Source organism: Oxyura jamaicensis, chromosome 10, assembly GCF_011077185.1.
Source record: "Oxyura jamaicensis isolate SHBP4307 breed ruddy duck chromosome 10, BPBGC_Ojam_1.0, whole genome shotgun sequence".
Lineage (NCBI taxonomy): Eukaryota > Metazoa > Chordata > Aves > Anseriformes > Anatidae > Oxyura > Oxyura jamaicensis.
In genome coordinates this window covers 4,009,968-4,033,812 of record NC_048902.1, presented here as the reverse complement: position 1 = coordinate 4,033,812, position 23,845 = coordinate 4,009,968, and the positions used below count along the sequence as shown (strand labels likewise).

Here is a 23,845-nt window from a genome sequence, read left to right as displayed (position 1 = left end):
CGCCGCCCGAGGGGCTCCGCGCCTGAGGGGACGCGGCGGAGCGAGCGCGGGGGCCGGGGAGCGGCGCTGCGCGGTGCCGTGCCCGCGGGATGCCCCGGGCGGGGCTGCGCGGGGCCGGGGCTGGCGTCTCCCGGCGCGGAGCGGCGAGCGCGGGCACCGCGGCTTCGGTGCTCCCCCCGCGGCGTTCCCCGGTGCCGCTGCTCCGGACCGTCCCCACGAGCATCGGCGGGGAAGTCCCCGGCGGCCGGTGCGGGGCGGTGCGGGATGGTGCGGGGCGGTGCGGGGCCGGCGGGACCCCGGCACCCGGCGGAGGCCTGCGGGGAGCCGCGGCTGCGCCGCGCGTGTGAGCGGGGCTGTGCCGCTCTCGCCCTAGGTAGGACGGACCTGCCCCCCTGCCTCTGCCCCCATGTCCAATAAGAAGAGCCCCGGCGTGACACCTGCCTATATACAGGGGACGAGAGCAACATCTTCAGCGCCGGGCTTTCGAGGCGGGGGGGGGGGGGGGGGGGAACACCCCAAAACCAAAAAAAAAACCCGGGTCGGGGGGGGGGGGGGGGGGTTATAAAACCCCCCCCCCCCCCCCCAAGACTATGACTTCCAGTAAAATTGAGATGCCAGGGGAGGTGAAGGCAGATCCTGCAGCTCTGATGGCATCTCTGCATCTGCTGCCTTCTCCCACTCTCAACCTTGAAATCAAATACACCAAGGTAAGTTGTGTTCATTTGTTCTGGCAGGGAGATTCATGGCTTTCCCTCCCAAGAAGGGATTTTACTTAAAATCAGTTTCAGTCTGCCCTAACCAACTTCAGCTCTGAGATCAAAAAACAAACAAACCAAAAAAAAAAAAAAAGGCAAGGAAACAAACAAACAAACTATATATGTATAAAGACTGCCTTGAATCTGTAATATGGGAAACAGATTTTTAGCCCTCTAATCATCTGAAAAAACACAGGATAATAGAAAATCAAATGAGATCTGTTGGGACTGGCTTTGCCACTTCTCTTTAAATGTAGCATTTTCTACAGAGCTGTTGGGCTTTATTCACAGTGCAAAATCAGTAGTCCTCTAATGTTTTGGTTGCTTTTGATGTAATTCAGAGGAAGTTACTATACGTACCCATATTTCTCAATCAGAAAATAAAAATGTTTTCTTTCTTGAATTAGCCTGTGTACCCAAGGGACTCTTTTACAATTCCTGGAGGACTCTTAACACTGCCAGGTTGTTACAGCACTGGAACAGGTCTCTTTACTAACTTCCTGAATACACCCTTACACAGTATTGCGAGGGGGGATATTTTTTCCTACAAACGTTTCAGACTAATTTTCATAAAGAGGGGGTTAACAATCAGTCCATCGGGTCAATGTAGAAAAATGTGCTGCTTTTCTATGCTATATTATAGGACTACATTGTTTTTGTAGATTAAAATGGACTTTAACAATGGTCATTTGTTTGTCAATGCAATTTGAATTTATAAATTTGTTTTTATTTCTTGAATCTTTGCATCTTCAGTACCTTTAATTAAATTATTGGAGAAGTTTCAAATGTGTGAACAGGTTACAGTGTGTCAGACTTTGTTTCTAATTGCTGAGAAACTTAAGAAAATAAAGCACATCAGCCCTGGAAAAAGGTGACAACATTTTTATCTAGTGGAAATACAACTTCAGGAGCTTTTTTGGCCAATGTAGTGTATTTTTTGTCTTCCATATCATCACTTGGAAAGCTTTTCATCTTTTCTCTTTTCTTAAGTGGGTGCCAAAATTAATTTGTCTTCTAATTTGTTACAGCTATTCCATGTTCTAGAAGAATGTTTCAGAGGAAAATCAACTCTTAGATATCGGTACATTTTAATGAGAACTGCAATATGCAAATTTAAAGATGCAGTTTTCTTGCATATAATTTATTTGAAAATGGTTTAAATAAATAAGGAATGTACTCATTTGAGGTTGTGTGGTGTTACACTTTGGGAGCAATGTGTACTTGGCATTAATTTTATTTAGTGCTTGTTTCAGTTTAAAATAAGCCTCAGTGGGTAATATCTGCTAGTAGTATCACAGTTGGTTTGCACAGAAACTGTACTTGCATTTCTTCATTTTAAAACTAGAGAATTAATTCAAAAATCTTTCAAAAATAGAGCAGTCATTAACAGCCATATCTTCTTTGTGAGGATGTAAGCTGGACAGTATCCTTTAATAATTCATAGTATATACTGCCATCATCTCAGAAATATGTAAGATGTTACACATCTTATCCTACTGGAACAAGTAAAAAAAGAAGTTATTTGTTTTCAATATTAAACCAAAAACAGCAGCAACACATTTCTTCTAGACTTAGTGTTGAGGTATCAGGTAATTCCTTACTGCTTACGAGAGAAATTGGGTTTAGGACAGGTATTGAATGTTTCACTTGGTACATCCTCTGTCTCTGTTTTTCTGTCTCTTTCTTCCCTCCTTTTTCTCTGCAGGAAATACAAGTGATTTATAGATAATAGGAGTCTTCAGTTTGGAGGCTTGTCTTGGGCAGGACTTTTATCCAGGATCCCCTTTCCCACCTATTACAAAGAAAAACAATCAAAAATGGAATAATGGATTGTAACTTGATTCTTTCATTTGGGGGAGTGGTCACTTCATGTCTTAAATGCCAAACAACTGTCATAAACAATAAATAACATTAGACTAAAGAAATTCACCAAAAACAAAACCCCAAAACTTAAACCTTTTAAAATCATACATCTGTAAGCATTCCTAGCGGCCTCTCTCCTGCTTGTTAGCTGAGAATTTTAAATACACATCCAGGACCCAGAATTCTTGAACTCTTTATTACAGCTGTCTAAATCTTTGGGATTTAATTCCTTAAAAAAAACAGAGGTACCTGTGGACATTTAAACAAAGTAAAGTAATTTTAAAATACACTTTGCTAATTAAATTCAATTTTTGGAATTCTAAAATTGGAAAATAGTTAAGACACTTTTGTTAGGACAGAACATATTAAAAGTTCCAGGAATCCCTAAACAAGATTTATTAAGATATGTAATGTATAGTGGAAAAAATAAGATTACTCATTAACCTTTAAAATATTGCAATATCCTTTCAAAGACTATGACAATTTATTTCAAGAACACAGATAGAATACTTCCCATGTATTTGCAGTTTTCATGTATTCGATTATTTAGCAGAATTAATGGAACTTCTGGGATATTCCTCTGGGCTTTCTGAAATGAGCAGAAAACTGTGTTAAGTCCTTCTGATCTGTTACACCTGATGTAAAACACCAAGGCAGTGTAGTTTTTCACTGGTCAGAAAAAATGTATCCAATTAGTGATGAAAATGACATGATGCCTGTTTTTATATACATACGTGCAGCAGGCTGTTGTGACTTCAATATTGGGAGTCAGTCTGTGCTTCTTTAAAAAATGAGACATTGGAAATATTTTTCCCACCTTTTAATACTTTAGTACAGTCTCTGATAAATAATGCATTTTAGATGTGCATAGTAATAATTGGCGAATAGGATGTGCAAAGCCACATTCTGCACAGGCGTGAAGATCAGTGTGCAAACACACAGATTTAAGTTTTTCTGTGGCTGACAAGTACCAGAACTGATACATGCAAGATTCTCTCCCTCTCTTCATTGTGATGACTCTTTAATTCTTAACTTCTTGGTATTAATATCTGCAGAGGAATTGCTTCTACAGTACAGGGGATCTTCCAGTATTGCATGGAAATAGATTGTTGCACAGCCCTGTGGCACACCAAGCCCCTCTTCAGACCTGTCAGGAGCTTTTTGGCAGTGCTGTGCTTCATAAAGCGTAGGTAGGAAGGCTTGCAAGGGGGATATAGCCCTCTCCCTGGCAGCAAATTATACTGCTACAAGTAGCAACTTTATGCCAAAAGCTCTCCCAGAATGGGCTGCTTCAGAAGTATCAGCTCTGTGAGATACACCGTAGCTTGACATCCAGCTGGGACAGCTAGCAGGTTCTGTACAGCAAGCACTCTTCTGCAGTGATGGCTCTGAGAACCTCCTGGCTTCTGAGGGAGATCAGAGGGTTCCAAGCTTAGTATTATATTGATGCCCTACTCCTTCATGTTCTTATGGAACTCCATTCTCCTGAGACCTGAATGTGTCCCAGTAGACATGGAACAACTCCTATGGATTGAGCCCTTTGCAGTGTTTTCTTCCCCTAAATTCCTCCTACCTCCAGAGGCAAAAGGTGTTTCTGCGTGATGTGGCTATCCTTCCGGTGGTATGGTGTATTCAAATCTGCTTTATAAAGTACTTTCTTAATGGTTTTAATGAGTCATACTGACTTTAAAAGACAGCTAGTATAAAATGAGGACCCTGTGGTTCTCTTGTGTTCCTAGCTCTGTCACTACTTCATCTAACTCAGTTTGCATCATGCTGCGGACACTAATCCAGCTGGATGTTTTGTTTCTTCCTTGCCAACTGACAGAAGTCTGAGAAAGACCTGAAGAATTTTAGCGTAAGGAAAAGTTTAAGAATTGCAGTCTTGGAGAGCATTTTGTAAAAAGTGCTCTAAAGTGATGAAGTTACAGCGCTGTGGCAGTGAAGAGGTACAGAACTGTTTGTGTACCAATAACCTGTGAATTGATTGACAGCCATATTTTTTGACCTGTGTAAAAGGGTTTGCCTCTACTCTTACACCATCGGCTGAAACCAGTTCAGTTTCTAAACACAGAGCAGGTACACTAGCCAGCCTGTCAGCTTACCCAGTGCTGAAACTGACAGTAGACAGCAGTTTGTATTAAGTGTGGGCAAACTGATTCTGAGTAAACAAGAACTAACAAATACATTTCAAATTCTCATATAATAAACATTATGGTTTGACCTGTTTTGTTACTAAGTTTCTGTTTTCATTCTCATTCTGCTTTCTTGGCATTGCCAAGAAATGAATGTTATAAAACATTGCAAATTCTTTTCACCAAAATTTCCTGCATGTGTTTCCCAGATAAAATTCTAGACTGACATTAAAGATAGGTGGCGAGAAATCTGCCTCATTTAAAAAAATGTGCAGAATCTTTTTCATTTTTTTGAACTGGAGACAAGTTTTGGCAAAACTTAGTTAAGTAACTGATGAATATGTACTATTTCCACCTGTCTTTCCCTGAAAAAACTCACTATTTGAATGCTTTTCTTTTGAAGACAAATTCAGTGAGTGATGGTTGAAGAAATTAGCTAGCCTTCTGGTTAGCTCAGTGAGCACTGTCCAGTTAGAAGCATAGAAAATTAGAGATGGTTGTACAAAAAGTAATCAAATAGAATAGCTACTTTTTTCACTTTGTAGAGCATTTCAGCATCTATGCTAACACTACGTGTCTCTGTATTGTGATATGTTAAGTTTTATTGTATATACCGTTGTTTATGGTTTAAATTTCTCTTGTAGTGTGTGTTTGTGGTTGGTATTACAAAACATCAATCCATACAGCAATTGCACACCACTTATGCACTTCATTCCAATTAACAGACTGAACATAGGATTCTCTCTTTCCTCCCCAGACTACTGTAGATAACTAGTATATTATTGAGTAGGTAACTGCTGCAGCAGTAGCCTCTCACTGTGCTGAGTATTAGGGAAAGATTGAATCTTCAAGGAAAATGCATACTGGTTCAATGCATCAAGCTGTACCGGACAATACTGCTGGCTAGGGGAAATTACCTGCTTTTTGTCCAGGGGATAATGTCAAATGACACACTGAAAGACAAGAGCTATATAGTAGGTGTTTTTCTGATGTTTGCAAAACTGTTTATGATTTCAAATCTCCAATACAAAAGTTGTATATATTTATTTGCACACCAAAGCCAGGAGGTCAGTAATAATGAAAACACATGCCTGAGTTGAAGAAGAGCTGAATTCATACCCCTTTTCTGAAGCGAACATAGCAGAGACTTGGGTATGGATCCCTACTTTCTGATTGTAGACAGGTCCCAGTTTTAGCTCTGTCCATCCTTGGGAAGAGTCTCTCATTCTCTCCTGTTGGATAATCCACTTGTAAGTACGTATTAGGTCGGAACTTGGCAGCCCAGTGGGCAGGACAGTCATGCAGGAAAAGCAGAAGTCAGGTCTCTGCTCCCGGGAATACTCTTGATGTCAGACAGCAATGATTTCATCTAAAATCCATAGATGTGTGTGGATTGGACTACTGAGTTGAGATAATGTGTCTTGAACACACAATTTAATTCTGATAAAGATTATCCGTTCCACTCTGTCCTTCAGAAACTTTTCCCACAGAGTTTCATGAAGCCTGATACATTTCCATATTCAATTTCTGTCTTGATCTGTCTGCATTTTCTGATTTAAGAAATCCCAACAGTCCAAAAATTCTTGATAATCTGGGCTCAGCTAGCCCATCTTTTTGTCAGTGCAAGACTGTTCCCTGCAGACCTTAGTGGGCTCTGCCAGTTTGAAGTTAGTTGCTACCATAAATTGCTTGTTCCTGCAAGCACCATACACTGGAACCACTCTTAGCTATTCCTCTTCCCTTCTTTACAATGCATGTTAACAGTTGCCTTCAATAAGCTAACTGTAGACACTGCAGCTCATTGGGAGCATATCACCATCTAAAAGTAATTTGAACCCTTCCTTCCAACCCGCTCTGCCTTGCACTTCGTACCTCTGGCAAATTTTATCTACCCCCAAGTTGTCCAATAGCTTTTAATTTCAGTACTAGCGGTCCTTTCTTTGGTACTCGGATTAGCCTGAGTATTTCTATCCACAAGCTACGTACCTTACTATTAATGATCTGCTAAAGCAGGTGAACCATGATATCGATTGCTAGTCACAGTAATGAAGGGGCACCTTGCTATTAACCTCTTTCCAGGGAGAATTATCCATTTATTTCCAGTCTTTTTATCTTATCTCTTAACCGCTTTTTAATCCATGGCAGAACTTTATCTTTCACCATATGGTTACTAACTTTCCTTAATAGCCTCTTGCTAAGGACTTTATCATCAAAAGCCTTTTTAAAGTCTAAATAAATTATATCTGCTGATTCATCTCTGCTCCTCATTTAACTAACTATCTTCCAAGAAAACTCACAGGTTTACAGAGATAAATGACAAAAGATGAGTTCATTGGTCCATATGATAAATTCCTAGACAGATCCTACATGGTCACATTTCTTCTATTATAGTTTTGCAGCTATTTTTTTGCTAAGACTGAACTGTACTGTTTTGCTATTTATTTTTTGGAAATTGTTTGATTCTCTCAATTTCTAAAAAACACTTTTTATCTGTTTGTTTTTTTAAAGAGTAGAACTTCCTCTCTGAAACAAGTAACCAAAACATCAGCTTTGGTTCATCTGAAAGAAATGCATCTATAGAATGGGTTTATACAGAGACAGCATTTTAAGGAAGCTATGTAAATGTAAACATAAATATGTAAAGATATGAAAAATGTTCAGAAAGTTATCATTTTGTCCAAGATTTCTGAGGATTCTGCTGAGGAATCCTCAGACAAGTGCTAGCATCCCTATTCAGACACAAATAAGCACATAAGTAGCTATGTGAAGATGTGGTACCAAACACACATATATAAAGAAGCATATATATATAAGGAAAGCAAACATATATATATAAAGGTAGCAAACATATAAAGATGAGGTTTAAAAATGATTGCCATCTAAGGACCCAATCATTCATTACTTTTATGATTGTTTAAACAAATTGATGAATTCCTGTTTGGACTGCACGCATGTATTTGCAGTTGGTGTTTTGTTGTTGTTGTTGTTTTTTCCAAAACACAAGTTCTGTGTTTCAGAATTCGTCTAAAAACATATTTCTACCAACCAGTATTGTCTGTTACTTCTAACAGAAATCTACCTCCACGATGTGAATGTGACACATCAATTTTAAGTTATACAGTGTAACTAAGGTTTAAATATAGGAACGTTTCATCATTAAAAGTATGATACATGAAGCCACATCAAAGTGTTGCTGCAATATCATTGCTGAAATACTCTCCCACTGTCAAAAGAAAAAAAAGGACTTCGTTCTTGTTCACTTGAAATCAGTTCCTCTCCCAGGGAGCCTAGTGAGTTAGATTTCTACCTTATTCTACCTTATGACTTGAAACAGAATGCGTTCCAGCTTTGCTGGACTGAAGTGGGAAAACATTACGAGCCGAGAACCATCTACATCAAATTCTGTGACCCACGTGAAAATGTTTAAGGTCAGTTCAATCTCAGTTGACCTCAGCTGGAGGTTAAAACACAGGGACTGCGCTGACCACTCAAGTATATAGACCTTAATCTGTGAGGGATTCATGGGTAATCAAGACTTTGAATTGTACTCAGAACCTAAAGGGAAGCCAGTGGCACAGCTGTGCAGAGGCCAACAGCAGGTGTTGTGGTTACAGAAAGGATATACTTTGCTAATTTCCATGTGGATTTCCAATATGCCCCCAATTTAAAATAAGTGAGTTACAAAAATTCATTTGGACAGTTGTAAAGACATAGGGGGTGATGCACGGAGAACAGGCTGTGGCCTCAGATGGAAACAGGATGCCAGGAAGACACTATCCTCATATTGTGCTTTGGTCATCTAGCAATGATTACACAAAACCCCTCGGTTTTGACTCTGGTTCTTAGGGAGTGCCTTTCCATACTGAAATTTAAACACACATATTTTACGCAGGCAAAGACTGCACTCTAAATTGAAACTGATTTATTTCCAAAGCAGAACTATTGAGTTGTTTTTCAGGTAAATGCAGGTGTTATTTGACAGTCATACAAAAGCTAATCCTATACTCATGTCAATAGGTCAGCTAGCCTTAAATGTGGCTTCTAGTGACTAGACACGGTCAGGTCTGCTGGTCTACATTTCATCTGAAATAGGACCTCTGCACATAGAAGGACATTTCAGGTCTGTGCTGTAGCATTGCTCTCTCATGTTTCAGTGGGAAAAACACCACTTAATACATCATCATCATCATCCTCACCATGGGATATCTTTGGTGGCTTTCATGCAATTCCTGATGCCTTAGCCTTGTAAAGTGGAAGAATTGAGATGAATTAGCATTTGCAATTTCTTTCAGGAAATGACATTTGACTCTTTGCAGCACACTTGAGACTGAAGCACCTGATCTTGGGCATGGCCTTTGGTGTATTGTTGTTGTTAGATTTTTAGTAAAGAAGCATTCCCAGAACAAGTATTTTACCTGTCATCTGTGTACAAACTCATGGTTCTGCTTGTCTTCCCTTGGCCATACAACTCACCAAATTCTGGCCAGAATAATCATCTACTTTGGTAGCCCAATTAGGACAGTCCAAATGAGCAGCCATTTCTGGAGATATTTTCAGTCTCCTTTCTTTTACCTTTCATAACCAGGTTGTTCTAAAAATCCAGCTGCTCTCCCACAGACTGTATTATTTGTTAAACCTAGTCTTCTCTTGGCTGTTTAATTTGTGTTATCTTCTTTGTATACTTTTCTTCAGTATATTTAGTAACAATTTTTCATTTTCAGTTTGCAGCCTTTTAAAGTTAGCACTTTCTTTCTGTCTTTCTTTTGGCCTGCATTTCCTTTGGTATCTTTCTGCTTAGCCACCCCATTTATTGTCTTGCTTCTGCTTCCCATTTTTAGTCTTGGGAATGCAAATCTTTGACTCTTTCACATTCTTAAGCCTCCATGCTGATTCTATGGATTTTAATTTCCTAGCTTCAAGCAGGGAGTTTCTAAGTTACTTCCTTTAAAAAAAAACTCCCCTTCTTGAAGTTTAGTATCCCAGACAGTAGGGCTTCTTCATGTGTTTCTCTCCTGCAATGAAGCTGAAATTATTTATGTGGTAACCATTTCTCAGGGGTACCGACACAATTTTTAGCCCTTGACAGGACTATGTCAAATGTTGTTTAGATTAGGATACAGAGAACTGCATGTTCACTAGACACTTATCAATGCAGCTCTCACTGACCTAACTTACAGTTACTGTCGCACTCATCTTTTATTGCCTCCCTGTTCTTTTTCCACTTCAGTGTCACCTCAGTTGTTCTAATCCAGAAGTCAGTATTTGTTCCTGCTATTGTACTTCATGACCTACGCGGCCTCTACATCCATGGATGTATGTTATGTCTCTGGCTCCCAAATATTTCTGTTCCATAGAATATCCATGGAAATCCTTGCATACAGAGCTAATCCCTGTGCTACAGAGCCTGACTTGTCCTCTCTGCCTCAGTTTATAAGCTAGAAATCGTGGTGTGCCTATGATAATTCTCATCCCCTTCTGTTGAAAAAAGGCTATTTCTTTTTCCTCTCTGTGATACAGCCCAGGCCACCCATTTTCACACTTAGGTTTCTTATGCTGGTTTATTGGCACTTGTGCTTTTATTTCATAACTGTAAGATGACCTAGATGAAAATTGTGATCTAGTTAGTTGAAAAACCCTGTAAAGTCTTTTCAGCCTAACCACTAAAGCACTTCCCATGACATTGCACCTCTCTCTCATTTACCACTCTGCCAGTGTTAAAAGTCCTTAAAATAGAAATTACATTTAAACTAGCTTTAATACTTCTTTACACTGTCAAAGTCATATGAGGAAGCATTTATGTAACTGACAGTTGGATGCATAGAATTATTTTTAAGAACAATTTTGTTATTTGAAACTTATTTGGAGTTTATTTTAAATGTTCTTTGCATCCAGGCATAATAAAAGCATTGTCCTCCTTCCAGTGTATTTTCAAAACTTACCAGTATACCATAACATGCACTTCTTACATTTCCTCATGTGTCTTTTTGGTTGTAACAGAAGTAGTTTATTTTTGAATAGTTAGAACCTATCAAGGAATTACCATCTGCCTTTCCAAATCAAGAGGTTTATTTTATTTTCTCCAGTTTCTTTGGTTGTGACATATGGTTGCAGCAGTCTTGTACCAGAATGGCCTGCACAGACCTTGAGAAACATGCACAGTTTTTTTTCAGGACATCTGGCTAAGCTTTCACATTTTCCATCAGTGTTGATGTTTTGTTGGTTTTCCTCTTTTTGTCTTTACCACACTTTCTTTACTACAGCTACCTAATGGCCTCGCTGTCTTTTGTGACGTCTCTGGGATGCTGTTGTCCTAAGAGGTGATAATCAAGCTCTGTTTTTTCACTTGTCCTCTGAATCTGTGATATGAAATTAACACTAAATGTGCTAGCTGTGCTGCTGATGACCTCGCCTTGGTGGTCCAGCCCTTTGAGAGCAATTTTAAAGTCAATTTCTGACATTAATAAAGACATTTTCAGCTAGCATCACACAACTGCAAACGTTAATATTCATCTCTTTCCATCAGAGCTTTTTGCTCATTAATTGATTCAGTCTCACTGTAAAACTGGTGACAAAGTTTCTTCACGGATGGGGGAGTTTAAATTTGTGGGAGTGTAACCATGACTATCTGAGACAGTAGGTCAGTGTCAAGGGCAGGATCTCTTGCTAAACCAGTCAGACTGCTAGAACAGAAAACCCTTTTTTTTTTCTCTGTGCACTATTCTGGGGAAATGGAAATACAGATGAATTTTCAGAGGCAGTGTTTACACATATACAATTATTATGCTCTCTTCTCTGCGTTCACCTATGTACGTACACGCAATATTGATGAAAAGGTCTCTTTCTTCATGCTCTTTGCTCTGTGTCACTTGGAGCACCGGCTGTATCAGTTGTTGTCTCTCGTTATTCCCTTGAGTGTTACCTGGGAGGCAGAGCCCTCCTTGCTAGAAATCTTCATTATGACTTGAGATGAAGCATGCGGCATTGCTTCCTTCTGTACTTTCCTCTTAGGAGGAGGATTTCCATTGGTGCAATGTGGAAAACACACTGGAAGACCAGGTTGTTGCATCTGATTAGTTTCTTCTCACAGGTTTTGTTGTAGTAAAGCACTTCAACACAGAGAAAGAAGGAAGGCCCTGCTATTTAGATGACAACCAGGAGCCAAGTGCAGAACGTGCCCAGCAACTGGTGCAGCATAGCTCTCCCTGCCATCAGCCAAGACAATTGCTTTTAATATTTGCACTCTTCTAGCCGAAACACAAGTATGTTCATGCTCTTGCTCGGACTCATTTCATTTCTCTCCTTGAGGGAGCATTAGGACCAATCCTTGATAACTTACTTCCTGGTTAGAAGCCTTTACTTGCTTTCCTAGAGTGGTTCCCTGTGACCGGGAACCTCTGTAGTCAGCTCTTCCAGCTGTTTGCCTAAATGGTCTTCAGGGAGACTAAAAGCAGTGAACCTGGAATAACAACATTTGACTTCAGCTGGGTCCCATGAGAATTTAGTTATTACTTAATGGATTGAATTGGTGACATATCTTATACCAGATAACTGCCAGAGGTTGCATGAAATTAACCTTTAACAAATTGCTAGTTATTGGTATACTCTTTACAGAAAGCTGGGTGACTTATGTTTGCAGTCATTAATACTGTTTTTCATACCTGTACATGCCAATAGTATTTGCAATGTCTGGGTGAAAAATACCTCAGGTTTAAGTCCTGATGGTGGTTTTTAGCCATGTGTCATTGTGTTCACTACACTGAGCATAAATCCTGTCTTGTAAACAGCAGGGAGACTAATGAGATTTGCCCTCATTCTGGTATCATTACAAGGGGCTCCAGCAGAGAAAAAGGGAATTTGGTTAGAAAGGGGAAGAGAAACACAAATTTTAAAGGAAATGGGGAAAAAAAATGTCTGAACTATGTATATGAACATTGTTTTTAAGGAAGGCTTTTTATTGACAAGAGTTATAACTTACTTTGCTCATTTAAGGAAATCTCTGTTTAGTTAGACTTTGTTTTTGCCTTAGTCCATGTTTTTAATGCTTCATGTTTGGCAAAAGGTGAGGGTCATGTTTTTAATTTACATGCTCCGAGTTACTGGTCTGCTTCTATTTAAAGATAAGTAGATCTCATTTTCCATGCAGGCCTACATTTCTATATGGAATAGCTTTCCAACCATATATAAAAATGTGAAACTCTATTAAATACTGGCATTATTTTGCTACACCCTGAAGTGGTTTATTTGCTTGGGACTGCAATCAGCACTTGCAAGGACACATCCCATTTTAGTCTTAGCACCACAGTGTACTTTAGGGTGTAAATTTGTCAGGTATCCAAGCACAGCAGGATACTTTGACAGCTTAAGCCCGGTTCTCCCCAATCAGCCTTATGAATAATAAAAAGTAGAACAGCCTATTGCAGCTTTGTATGTGTAAAGTCAATGTCTAATCAGCAGAAAGAACTGGAGAAGAAATAAGAACTGAACTCTGAAGTAAAGGAATCTAGCTAAAGGCTGCTTCTCTCCAAAGGAATATCCTCCAGTAAATAAATCAAGATTTCCCAAGCCTTTTTATTGAAAAGAATTTACAGCCTGAGAGATTTCATTGCAGTATTGAATAAGAGGAGAGGTGTAGTGTTCCTTTGCATCTTCTTGAAGAGCAAAAAGGTTTATAAATCAGACTTCTGGGAATTGTTATCTCACAGCTTCTTCTAACAAACACAACAATTTGTTTTAAAGGCTTTCACCAGAGATGTCATAAGTGGTAATCCCTATGTTGTAAGTAGGTACTTAACGTGATTTAACTTAATGCTGATGATGCAAAGCTATTCTCCCCCAAAAGCCCATTAAGAACATCCAATTTTCTGGTAGACTAACACTCCTGCTTACTATCCTAGAGATAAGTGACTGTTTAACCAGGATAATAAGGAATAGTTTCAAACTGAGGCTGCAAGACTCGAGCAACATCTGGTCTTCGTGAAAGTTTGGACTTGAACACAAACTTCACAAGACAGACTTTTATTTTTTTAGGAGTAATTTCAAGTTGTATGTACAGATGTACATACAGGCGCTTACAATCACCTCAACGAGTGTAGTAGTAAATACAGTTATTTATGATACCTATCGGTAAACGTGGTTTAGACAGAAAAGGGACACTGCAAACCATTTATGTAAACCAAATAAATTGATGGATACTGAGTTTAATTTCATGTCACCCTGAAGTGCAGGTAATTGGAACAGTTTATCCAAGATAATGCTTCTCATAGTGCCTGTTTATTTGACTTTTTGTGGATTCTGTATGTGCAGAATGACATGAAAGGAAATGTCATTGGCATCATTTAACAAAGCATTCTAACAGTAGTATTTGAAAATATTCAGGATGCAAAGTACAAGCGAAGGCAAACTTACCAGGAGCTTTTGGCTGCTCACTTGGGTCTAATATAGAGTTAGCACTTTGCAGGTCAGTGGCTCTGCTATTTGTCTCTGACCTAACGGATCTGGAGTTCTTCACATCAAAACCAAGTCTTGCTGAGCTGAGATCAAACGTGTTAAGGTAAGGATCTTGCCAGTGATTTATCGTGCCAGGGAGGGTGATCAGGCCATAAGGGGCCACTGCAAATGAAGTTGACATTCCAGCAATTTCTCATGTGTAAGGTAATTTTCTCAGATGGAGCTTTTAGGTCAAAAAGTATTTGTCCATTGTATTTTTCTGTGTTGCCTATAGTGTGAAATCCTAGGAGGAGTATATATTTACACAGCATAGCTAAATTCTAAGACCTTGTTCTTTGGTGATGAGCATTTAAAGGCAAACAGTTACCTACAAATAATCTGCTACATTCTTTTAAATGGCAGAACGTCTCCCGTGTACAAATAAAAAGATTGCCTTGTTTAATGTTACACATAATGAGCACACAACACCTGCAATGCAGAAACAATGCAAAACACAGGAATACTACAGACTAATAATAACCTTGTTTATACAAACCCCTCCTCATTCCCCCAGTCTTAAATGAGTGCTTGTGGAAGGGTTTCCAGGATCAAGTTCTTAATAGTCACAACTTCATTAAAGTCCAGTGACAGCTCAATAATTGATTCTGTAAACAAATACTCCCTCTCCTTCTCTCCTGGTTTAATGGATTTGTAGAAATCTTTCATTATTTCATTTTTAAGTTGCAGTAAGTGCCACCAAAGATCATATACTGCATAAAAGCACCACCATCCTTACCCACGTTGTTCAGTGATGGCTTTTCTTTGTTACCAGTAGAAATCCAGAGCATATTCAATTTTTTAGGCATCTTATCTTCAGGAAAAAAAAAAAAATCTGATGCAGCAAAGAGCAGGACAGTATATGCTTTTCTTCAGCAATTAAGGAGAACTCCACAAGTGAAAGGATGAGTGAAACTTGGGAGCTTAGTTCCTTAGGAATGCATAAAATATTACCTGAGCTACAGGAATCTGTTATTGCTTCTGTATTTTGCTACTAACAGTACAAAAATTCTTCCTTAACTGAAAAAATAAAAGCAATTACTTTGAAGTTACTTTGAAAAGTATAAATTACTTCTCTTACAGTCTTTATGTGCTGTAAATAAGGCTGTTTTCTTTTCCACAAGTCTTAAGAAGATAGCCAAAATAAATGAAATGTTTGTGGTGGGTATAGTTCACCAAAAAATACAATCTGAAATTTCTTCTCTTTAGACTAATTTTCTCAAACAACCAGATGCAAAGTAGTCCCTTCAGTGAGACTAAATTGAAATAATGGATGCTACATCAGTGTGGCACAGTAAGAAACTAAAACAGAAAAGGGTATCATCACTGTTTGGCAGCCCGAGTTTTGTGCAGGACATACTTATGGGGAAAGAAAAAAAAAAAAAAAAGAAAAGAAAAGCCAAGTAAGCGTGCTACTGCATGTTGTAAAGACTTATTTAATCTCTTCAACTAATTACTCAAACTTCCTAATTCAAAATCATACAAACAAAAATGTTTAGATAAGCCATGAGTCTTTTTCAAATGGGTGCCCCCTACAGCTTAGAAAACAAACATGACAGGTTTCCCCTGTCTGATGTGCTGCCATTTGCAAAAGAACAGACTCAACTCCCAGAAAGACAGAAGACTAATTAAGGCAGGAAGATAGGCAGATCAAACATTTGGTGTGAGGGACTTGGGACACAGAGGAGAAAAAAATCATGTTACATTCCACTTTCACAGCAGACTGACAGGAGGTTTCGAGCCTTTTCTGATTCCATTTGCTGCACAGTGAACCTGCATTTCCCCGAATTTCTCCTCCCACTCACACCCGGTTCCTAGCATACCATTCCCAAAACACACACCAACTGTGAGTGGCTGGGGGGCACTTGCGTATTTGTCCTTAAGCACCTAAACAAGATGTCTGGATTAGTGGGCCAGTGCAACAATTACAGTCCTTGGGGAAAGCCTTGCTCTCCTCCCGCCCCGCAGGGACAGCAGAGAGCCAGAACTTCCACAGTAAGTGCCACCATCAGGTGCTAGACCATACGAATCCTTCTCCAGCTTTGTGTCTGAGTTCATTTACACATGCTGAAATGTCTTGAGCTTGATGTAGTCACCTATTTTAAACACTCTGCTTCTGATCCAAACTCCACTGATGTCAAGGACTGTTTGTCAAGGACTGTGATTTCAGTAGGCTTGGCTCAGGCATTGTTACTTGGAAGTTATATCCAGAGAAGATGAACACCCCATCTTCTCATCCAGGCATGTACACGGGGGCACAGGACTCAGGTTGCATAAACATAACTCTACCACATTGCGACATACCTCTGCACTGACAGTGAAACCAGAGCAGCCTCATTCACTTTTGTGCTTCCTGTCCACTTCTGCTTTTTTGATCCTCCTGCTGTAGTATGTTTGTGAATGTTTAAAATTCTCCAGCCATCTCAGTACACTCTGAATTTTAGACTCTATATTTCTTAAGTGCAATTTCCAGCTTCAGTTTATGAAGGAAACCTTCATTTATAGCAGACCATGTGTAGAGGGTATTGCACAGTCCTTCTGACTCTGGGGACCAAATGAGTTAAAAGGTACAATCATGAGAAATCCCCAAATACACACAGTTTTAGAAATGAACTCTCTTTTGAGGGCAGGTGAGGTAGAGAGAGGGAAGGAGCCACAATGAACTAGAATGTCAGCAAAGAAACAGAAACGGGCAAAGAAGAAGAATAAAAATCAGTCTGTTCTGTTTTTGTTTGGCTTTTGCAGACCTCACAGGCTCTGGAGTGGGTGTCAAGTCTCCAGTGAAATAGCTTTGTCTCTGAGTATAAACACCCCTCTGCAGGCTGTTGCTGTTGCTTGATCCAGCTCCCACTGAAACCAGTTGGAGTTTTCCTGTTGATTAATGAGGAACGGATTGGACCTTTAATAGCTGAAAACCAACTATAGCCATAGCAGATTACTTGCCAGAATTAAACTTAGTGCAAAGGTCATTTTTATTCATGTATAGTTCACTGTTACTCCTCTTAAAATAATTATAATTCCTCTACATTTGAACAGTATCTCATTACAAGTACAAGGTCACTTTTGCAGGAGAGATATTGCTCTGTGGTAACTAAAATGAAAAACATGATAACCATTTGTGGTTGTATGCTCGAGCCAGAGTAAGCCTTCATTTAAGTAGGAAAGTGATGCAGTCTTTGGCACTGCCCAATGAAAGGCTCACGTGCTGACTGCCTTAAGAAGCAGGACTCAGCACTGAGAACACTTGGGAAGGTTGGCTTCGTAGTCCAATTTGTGAACTGCCTGGCAAAGAGCATCGCAATCCTACTGTTGACCTGAACAATCTCCCTCTAAAAAGATCACTGCTGCTAATCAATTGCTGACCAGTCCTCAGTCTGCTTTGGTTGGCTTTTGCTTTCCTAATGCCTAATAAACCAGGTTTTGCTGTAGCCAGCTGTTGGTTTCTAGTCAATCCCAAGAGTGCCCCACAAAATGCTCTGGCTAGAAAGTAAGAGATTTGTTGTATCAAGACAGCCATAAAAGTGGAGGAAAACAAAGCCTGAGAAAATAAACAATCTGCACCTCTGATCGGCAATCCCTTCTACTTCATTCCCTTGCAATTGTACTAATCATTAGGACTCCTGAATTGTTTCCAAAGGAGAGGAAATGAAATTGCTGTGATGGGAAAGGATATGAAATTTCCTGACCAGACTGAGGCACAGGTGCCCGGTATCTGTGATGTTATGAAGTATTTACCAAGGGAAATGCTGCTGCTGGATTTTTTGCATGCCTCTAAAATGGTTGTATGTCCCCCACCCCATCACAAAAAAAAAAAATAAAAATATAAAAATGTATTTTTTAATGCCTCCAGCTATGAGAAGATGCTGAAGGCTGAACAGCTGTGATTCTTTTATAAAGTACTTTGGCATCCAATGCCCCCTCCCCCATCCTTGCAGACTTAATGTCAAAGGCTCTCTAAGGAGGAAGCCACATATGAAAAAAAGATCTTTGATGGAATGAAACTATAACCAGCTACTAAATCAATTGAGTTAGGAAATTCCCATTCATTCCTCCATTCATCCAGAACCATATCTCCTGTGGGAAGCCATTATTATTTGGATGTTAAAATCCTCTTCCTGTACCAAAAAAACATTTCTGGAGCTGCAACAGTACAAAAACATTGTTTATTAAATTCATGGGAAAATAATTCCACCTCTAAAGAGCTGAAGGCTAGGCCACTGTCTGTCCACTGGCTGCAGTTCTTACTTATACAGCTGGAGAGTCCGAAGAAAATGTTTGGTGACATCATCACTAAGCAGCATCAAATTAAGAATGCAGATCATCATTTCACTTGCACATCATTTGAGTATATTTTCAAGAAAGGAAATGAAAAGTTACATTGTTGCCACCTGTGTTGATTGCTCTTCTGACTTAAAGTAACCCAAATTACTTTTTTTTTTTTTTCCTATGTTGTTAGAGATGATATAAAAAATAGAGCCAGCAGGAATCCTCAATGAACTTAAGAATCAGCCCCCCTTTCCAAACCCAGGGCTAGACCCTGGGTGAACATAAATGGAATTTGTAGTGCCAGAAAACCAAGCCTTATTCAGCTAAGAGCTGTAAAGGTGGTATTATTTCTGTGCTGCATTTTAACTAATTTTGTATTTATACACACAGCTGAAACGGTTGTTGTTTGTACTTCTTCAGTGGTAAATAGTGATGAAAACATAAAATCCTGCATATTTCCTCCCTGTTGTAAATTTTGCTACTATGGCATTGCAGATGTTTTGTACACATCCCTTTCTCTTTGAATGTTTATCACTCCAATTTAGAAATTAATTACCTCCATCGTTTGAAATGAACACTAAGTTGCTAATCATTAGCAAGCCAACTGGGTCAGATGGCTACTTATACAAGATACTGTATTTGCTTATTTGCAAAGCTTTATTTGCTTTGCTTTAAACTAAAGACATTTTACTCTTGGCTTGATTTCAAAGCTGATGAGCATACAACAATGCTATTGAACTCAATGCCCGGTGCTTTTTAAATGCAGGTCTTTCTCAAAGTGCAATATATGATTTCCTTCCAACTACATTTCAGCAGAGTCTCAAGTAACTTGAATTTTTACACGGTAACTCTAAATGCTCTTTTTCCTTTGTATCCAGGTTTGTATGTTAAGGTATCTCGTAGTCTCTGAACAGTCATGCACCCTATATGATGAGCCAGAATGCTTCCTTGATTAGTCATATGCATCTCTTAAAGGAATCAAAAGTGGCTGTATATAAGTAACCATGGGCAGAATTTGAATCTAGCGATTATGTGGTGGCACCATTATCTTGCAAAGTTCTAAATGCCAAAAAGTCTATGTAAGGCATGTGTGTATGAGGAAGAGGTTGTTAGAACCAGGGAGACAGTGCCTGTTCTTTTAGGAAAAGCCACATCCTCTCTACCTTTCATTTGGAGAGGAACAGAAATTACCAAGATACCTTTAGGATGACTTACCTATTGGGCTGCGAGGTACCTGCCTGCTAGGCTTCCCCATCCTGTGCACAGACACACCCACCCATCTGCTACCCCAGCTACTGCCCTGTCTTGCAGGTTGCCTCAGGCTGCACTGCTGGTGAAGAAACAGTGGTTATCTTCCTCTCTAGACTACTGGACACCAGCTACCTCCAGATTCCTCATTCACTGGAGGCAGCGTCTGTTCTGCCTATTGGGTTTGTTCTTAGCCAAATGACTGCTGACAGGGACACCTCAGTAAAGCAGAAGGGTTGCCTTTTCTCTTACTGGTTGGACATTACTGCAGTTATTGGCTCTTCTGAGAGGAGATGGCAAACTCAATGTTCCTGTGTTCCAAAGTTTTCAAATGTTCCCTTCTTCCCTTTCCATTTTGGCAAAGTTTTGTTGATAGCACCCAACAGGCCAGATTATTTAAGTACTCACAATACCGCATAGCAAATACATGACATACTATACACTTTTTCTTTTCCCTACTGCAAACCACAAAAGGTAACACTAGGACTCAAACAAAAACAAATTACCTCAGTAACTCCTGGAAAACTCAAGTGGTTAATCAGTTACCTTTATTTACATATATATGCTTAATGCTGAATTAAGTTGTAAAAACCAAAGGCTGATTTATAGCCCCAGTCAGCCTTAATTAACATTGATTCCAGGGGAATAGTAAATGTGAATAGCCTTCACAATTGAGGTTGAACAATGAACTCACTGGGTGTTGTCCAATTTGTAGCATGATTTACATGGAAGCAAGCCCTTCTTTTTCTGGGGTTATCCTTTTTTCATCTGGTGTTTTGGATGGGTTATATATAATCCATAGATAGGAACATTTGCTGTCAAATATTCTCTCTGATTTAGAGTTAGCCTTCACCATGGTCACTATAAATAAGGGAGAAAAAAAAACAATTTGAGGCTTTGCAGGGATTCCTTGTTCTTGCAATGTGTCATCGCTTGTCCATTTCATGGCATTTTTACGAAGTGGCCATAATGAAAGTCAGATTAAATGTACAGGATATATATGTTTAATCAACAGCCATTGGAGCCAGTAGTGCTGGAAGAGTTATAAAAGCCCCTGTGAATGCAAATTTATTGCAAAAGAATCTAAGTCTTGGTGGTAGGAATATCTGCTGAATGGTACTACCTGACACAGAACACCTAAAACTTTCAAAAGTGAATTATTTAAGTGTAAGGTTTTGCTTGTAAAGCCGCCAGCTGCTGGATTTCAAGACTTGAAACCATTCCAAAACATGGGACTAGGTACTTTATATGTGCACTAGAGTAAATACTCTGATTTTACTGCCAATTTAAATGTGCTCAGTTTACAGTAATGAGCTTGTATAGGCAATACCTTGTTTATAGAAAGTGGAACAGGAAGAAACTAACATTAACCATTAACAGTAGCAATTTCTCTTGCCTTCAACTCTAACTTTATGCCAAGTAGATCTTTCCCATGTCCTATCTGAAATATTTGCTATTGGTATTCTTTTTCTAAGCCTGTGGGATAAATGGAGTATTCAATAAAATACAGTTCCAGTCAACTTGCATTGCAACGCTCTTTTGCAATTCCAAGGCACTATTTCTTATTTCTATGGCAAAATGCACTTTAATGTACTTTAAGAACCTAAACATGTCATTTGTACAGGCAAACCTGATGATCAGGTGTTCATCTCAGCAGAATGTAGTTAACATTTTTAAATCTCTTTAAAAAAGAGCAGACCACTTCTGTATAGGAAGAGCAGTAAATTACGGTTGCCTGCACTTAGGTTGTTTTACTCAACCTGTTTTATTCTTTCAAGACAGAGATCGCAGAAGAAACCTATGTGTTTATGTACATAATGTAACCTTAAACAAACATTTTTACATCTCCTTTGGCCATCTGCTCCTGAAGCTGCAATCTCTTCTCCCTTCCCCTCCCTCCTCAGTGTACTCCCCCACCCTGCCTGTGTAGTTAACTTCACTGAACTCCATGGAAAGGATGCTGGTAAACATCTTTCTTCCACACAGGCCACAGATCTCAGTTCCTTTGTTTTTACTTACATATGATCTAAAAAGTGATGGTGATACGCTGGAGGATTTTTGGCTTATGGTGTTAGTCACTACAGATGACACCAGTGATTCTTCTGTTGACTTATTTTGGCTGGTTGGCTCCAAAGCTCATTTGTCTGGATTAGCTCCATTGGTCTTAACAGGGACCAATATCTCAATTTGAAAAGCTGTGCACAAAAAAAGTGAAACGTGAGCACAAAGACACTGCCCATAGTCCAAGGGGCTTACAGTCCAAGGACATGAACAGGTTTAAGGTAAATACAGTGTTCAAAGTAGGCAATAGACAGGAAATGATTCAGTGGGTCCTGGGTTCAATTACCTTTGAAAACCAAAACAAAAAAGTAGGGGGAAGATGGAAGATGGAGTTTACTTCAGATGGATTCTGAAATGGATAGAAGGGCATACAGCAAAATGGTTGAAGTTAGAGGTACAGATACGGAAATGCAATGGAAACATAACCATAAAAGTAAAAGTACGTCATCATTAGTTTCTGTGTGCAGTTGTTATATCTGCAAGGTCTTTTTGAGGCAGGCACAAGCTCCTTCTGCCCATGTCCTGAGTCAGCTCTGAGCCAGAAGCTAAGTCAATGCAGTTAGTGGGGGACCAAGCCTGAGCCCTGATGAGAACACAACTACGTGGCTTCCATTTGGCTTGGAGTAGGCTGAACAAGTTCATGTCTGGTAACAGAAAACTCTACAAATGCATCTCTGGCTTCTCATGCAAATGTGAGTGTGTAGTCTCTTTACTTTCTTTAAAACACATGGGCACCCCAGTGTCTTCATCATGATCTTTTCTTTTACAGACCCATTATACACCTTGGTGTTGCAACTTTTTATCTTGGACTTTCTGACCGTGTCTTCTCTAGTGGCAAAATGCCCACTGATATCAGTGAGGCCAGGACTTCCCCTTCAGCATTTAAAGCTGTATTTCATGGCATGCAGCAAAACAACATTAAAACCTGAAATCCAAGGCAGCCATATGGTTCCTGAACTATTTGAACACTTTTATTCTTTCTCTTAGAAAGATTTGAAGGGCAGGAAGACTCTGAATACCAGGAAAACCTTTCACTCGGTCATTTTTCTAGAGTGCCTTATTTCATATTTGCTGATAAATAATTACATCCTGTTCTTGAAAATCATTCAGTAGAACACTTGTATGTCTGTAGTCACCAGTAAAAATCTACTTTAAGTAAATTTGTCATTGCCTCTGCAAAGACAGCTGTTGTCATCGCCATTAAAATTCAAATTTGGTTTGCCTATGACAATTAAAATGATGTCAACACTGAGGGAATTTAACCATTTCCATTGTTCCAAACAGATAAGCACATTAATTCTGTGCTGCAAACCATCACTGTAGCCATAATCAACTGACTGTGTATTGAAGAACTGTGATGTTTGAGATTATTCAGTCTTGACTGGTTTGTATCAATGACCAAATGTTTACTTACTGAGATGGGTATTGAATGATTACTCCAAACCCTTGTTTTGGCTCCAGCAGTTTCAAGGCTTTTTTCTCTAATACCAGTATTTCTTTATTTAGTTTATTGCTTACAATGCTTGAATTAAATTCTAATGTCAAACAAGTTATTTAGAGTTTAATGTTGCTTCTATAATGACAGTGCCACAGAATACAGAAAGACATCACGGGCTGAGCCTTAGCCTGAACTCTTGAAAACTCTAAATCTCACAGTCATAAAGAAGCTTTGCTCTTTTGTATTAGGATCTGCAGCCTTTCCCAGAGTTTGTTGTTGTATGTTTTACTGTTTGTTTATGCAGGGGGGAATGATGATTTTTCTCCTTTTCTAGATTTTTATCAATAATGAGTGGCAGAATTCTGAAAGTGGGAGAATATTCCCAGTATATAATCCAGCAACAGGAGAGCAGATATGCGAGATCCAGGAAGCTGACAAGGTAATGCATCCCATGAACTGGTATATATGTATACACGTATGTTGATATATGCATGTTTTTTAATATAGATGTGTGTATCATAGCAACAGTTCCAGAATACCACTGCTGGACAGTTCTTTTATTAATCCCAGTTCCAAAAGCCATCACGTGACTAAGA

General features: G+C 39.3%; 1 protein-coding gene across 2 annotated transcripts in view; it reads left to right on the top strand.

Annotated features, from left to right (window-relative positions):
• Positions 1-23,845, top strand: part of ALDH1A2 (aldehyde dehydrogenase 1 family member A2) — a 56,729-nt gene that overhangs the window by 2,164 nt on the left and 30,720 nt on the right. The window contains exons 1-2 of one of the 2 annotated variants that reach the window (XM_035335461.1): positions 554-707; positions 23,584-23,688. In XM_035335461.1, coding sequence (XP_035191352.1) covers positions 591-707; positions 23,584-23,688 — 222 coding nt within the window. In that variant the 5' untranslated portion in view covers positions 554-590. Of the gene's footprint in view, positions 1-553; positions 708-23,583; positions 23,689-23,845 lie in introns of those variants that run through there. The other variant, XM_035335462.1, reaches the window with a different exon arrangement.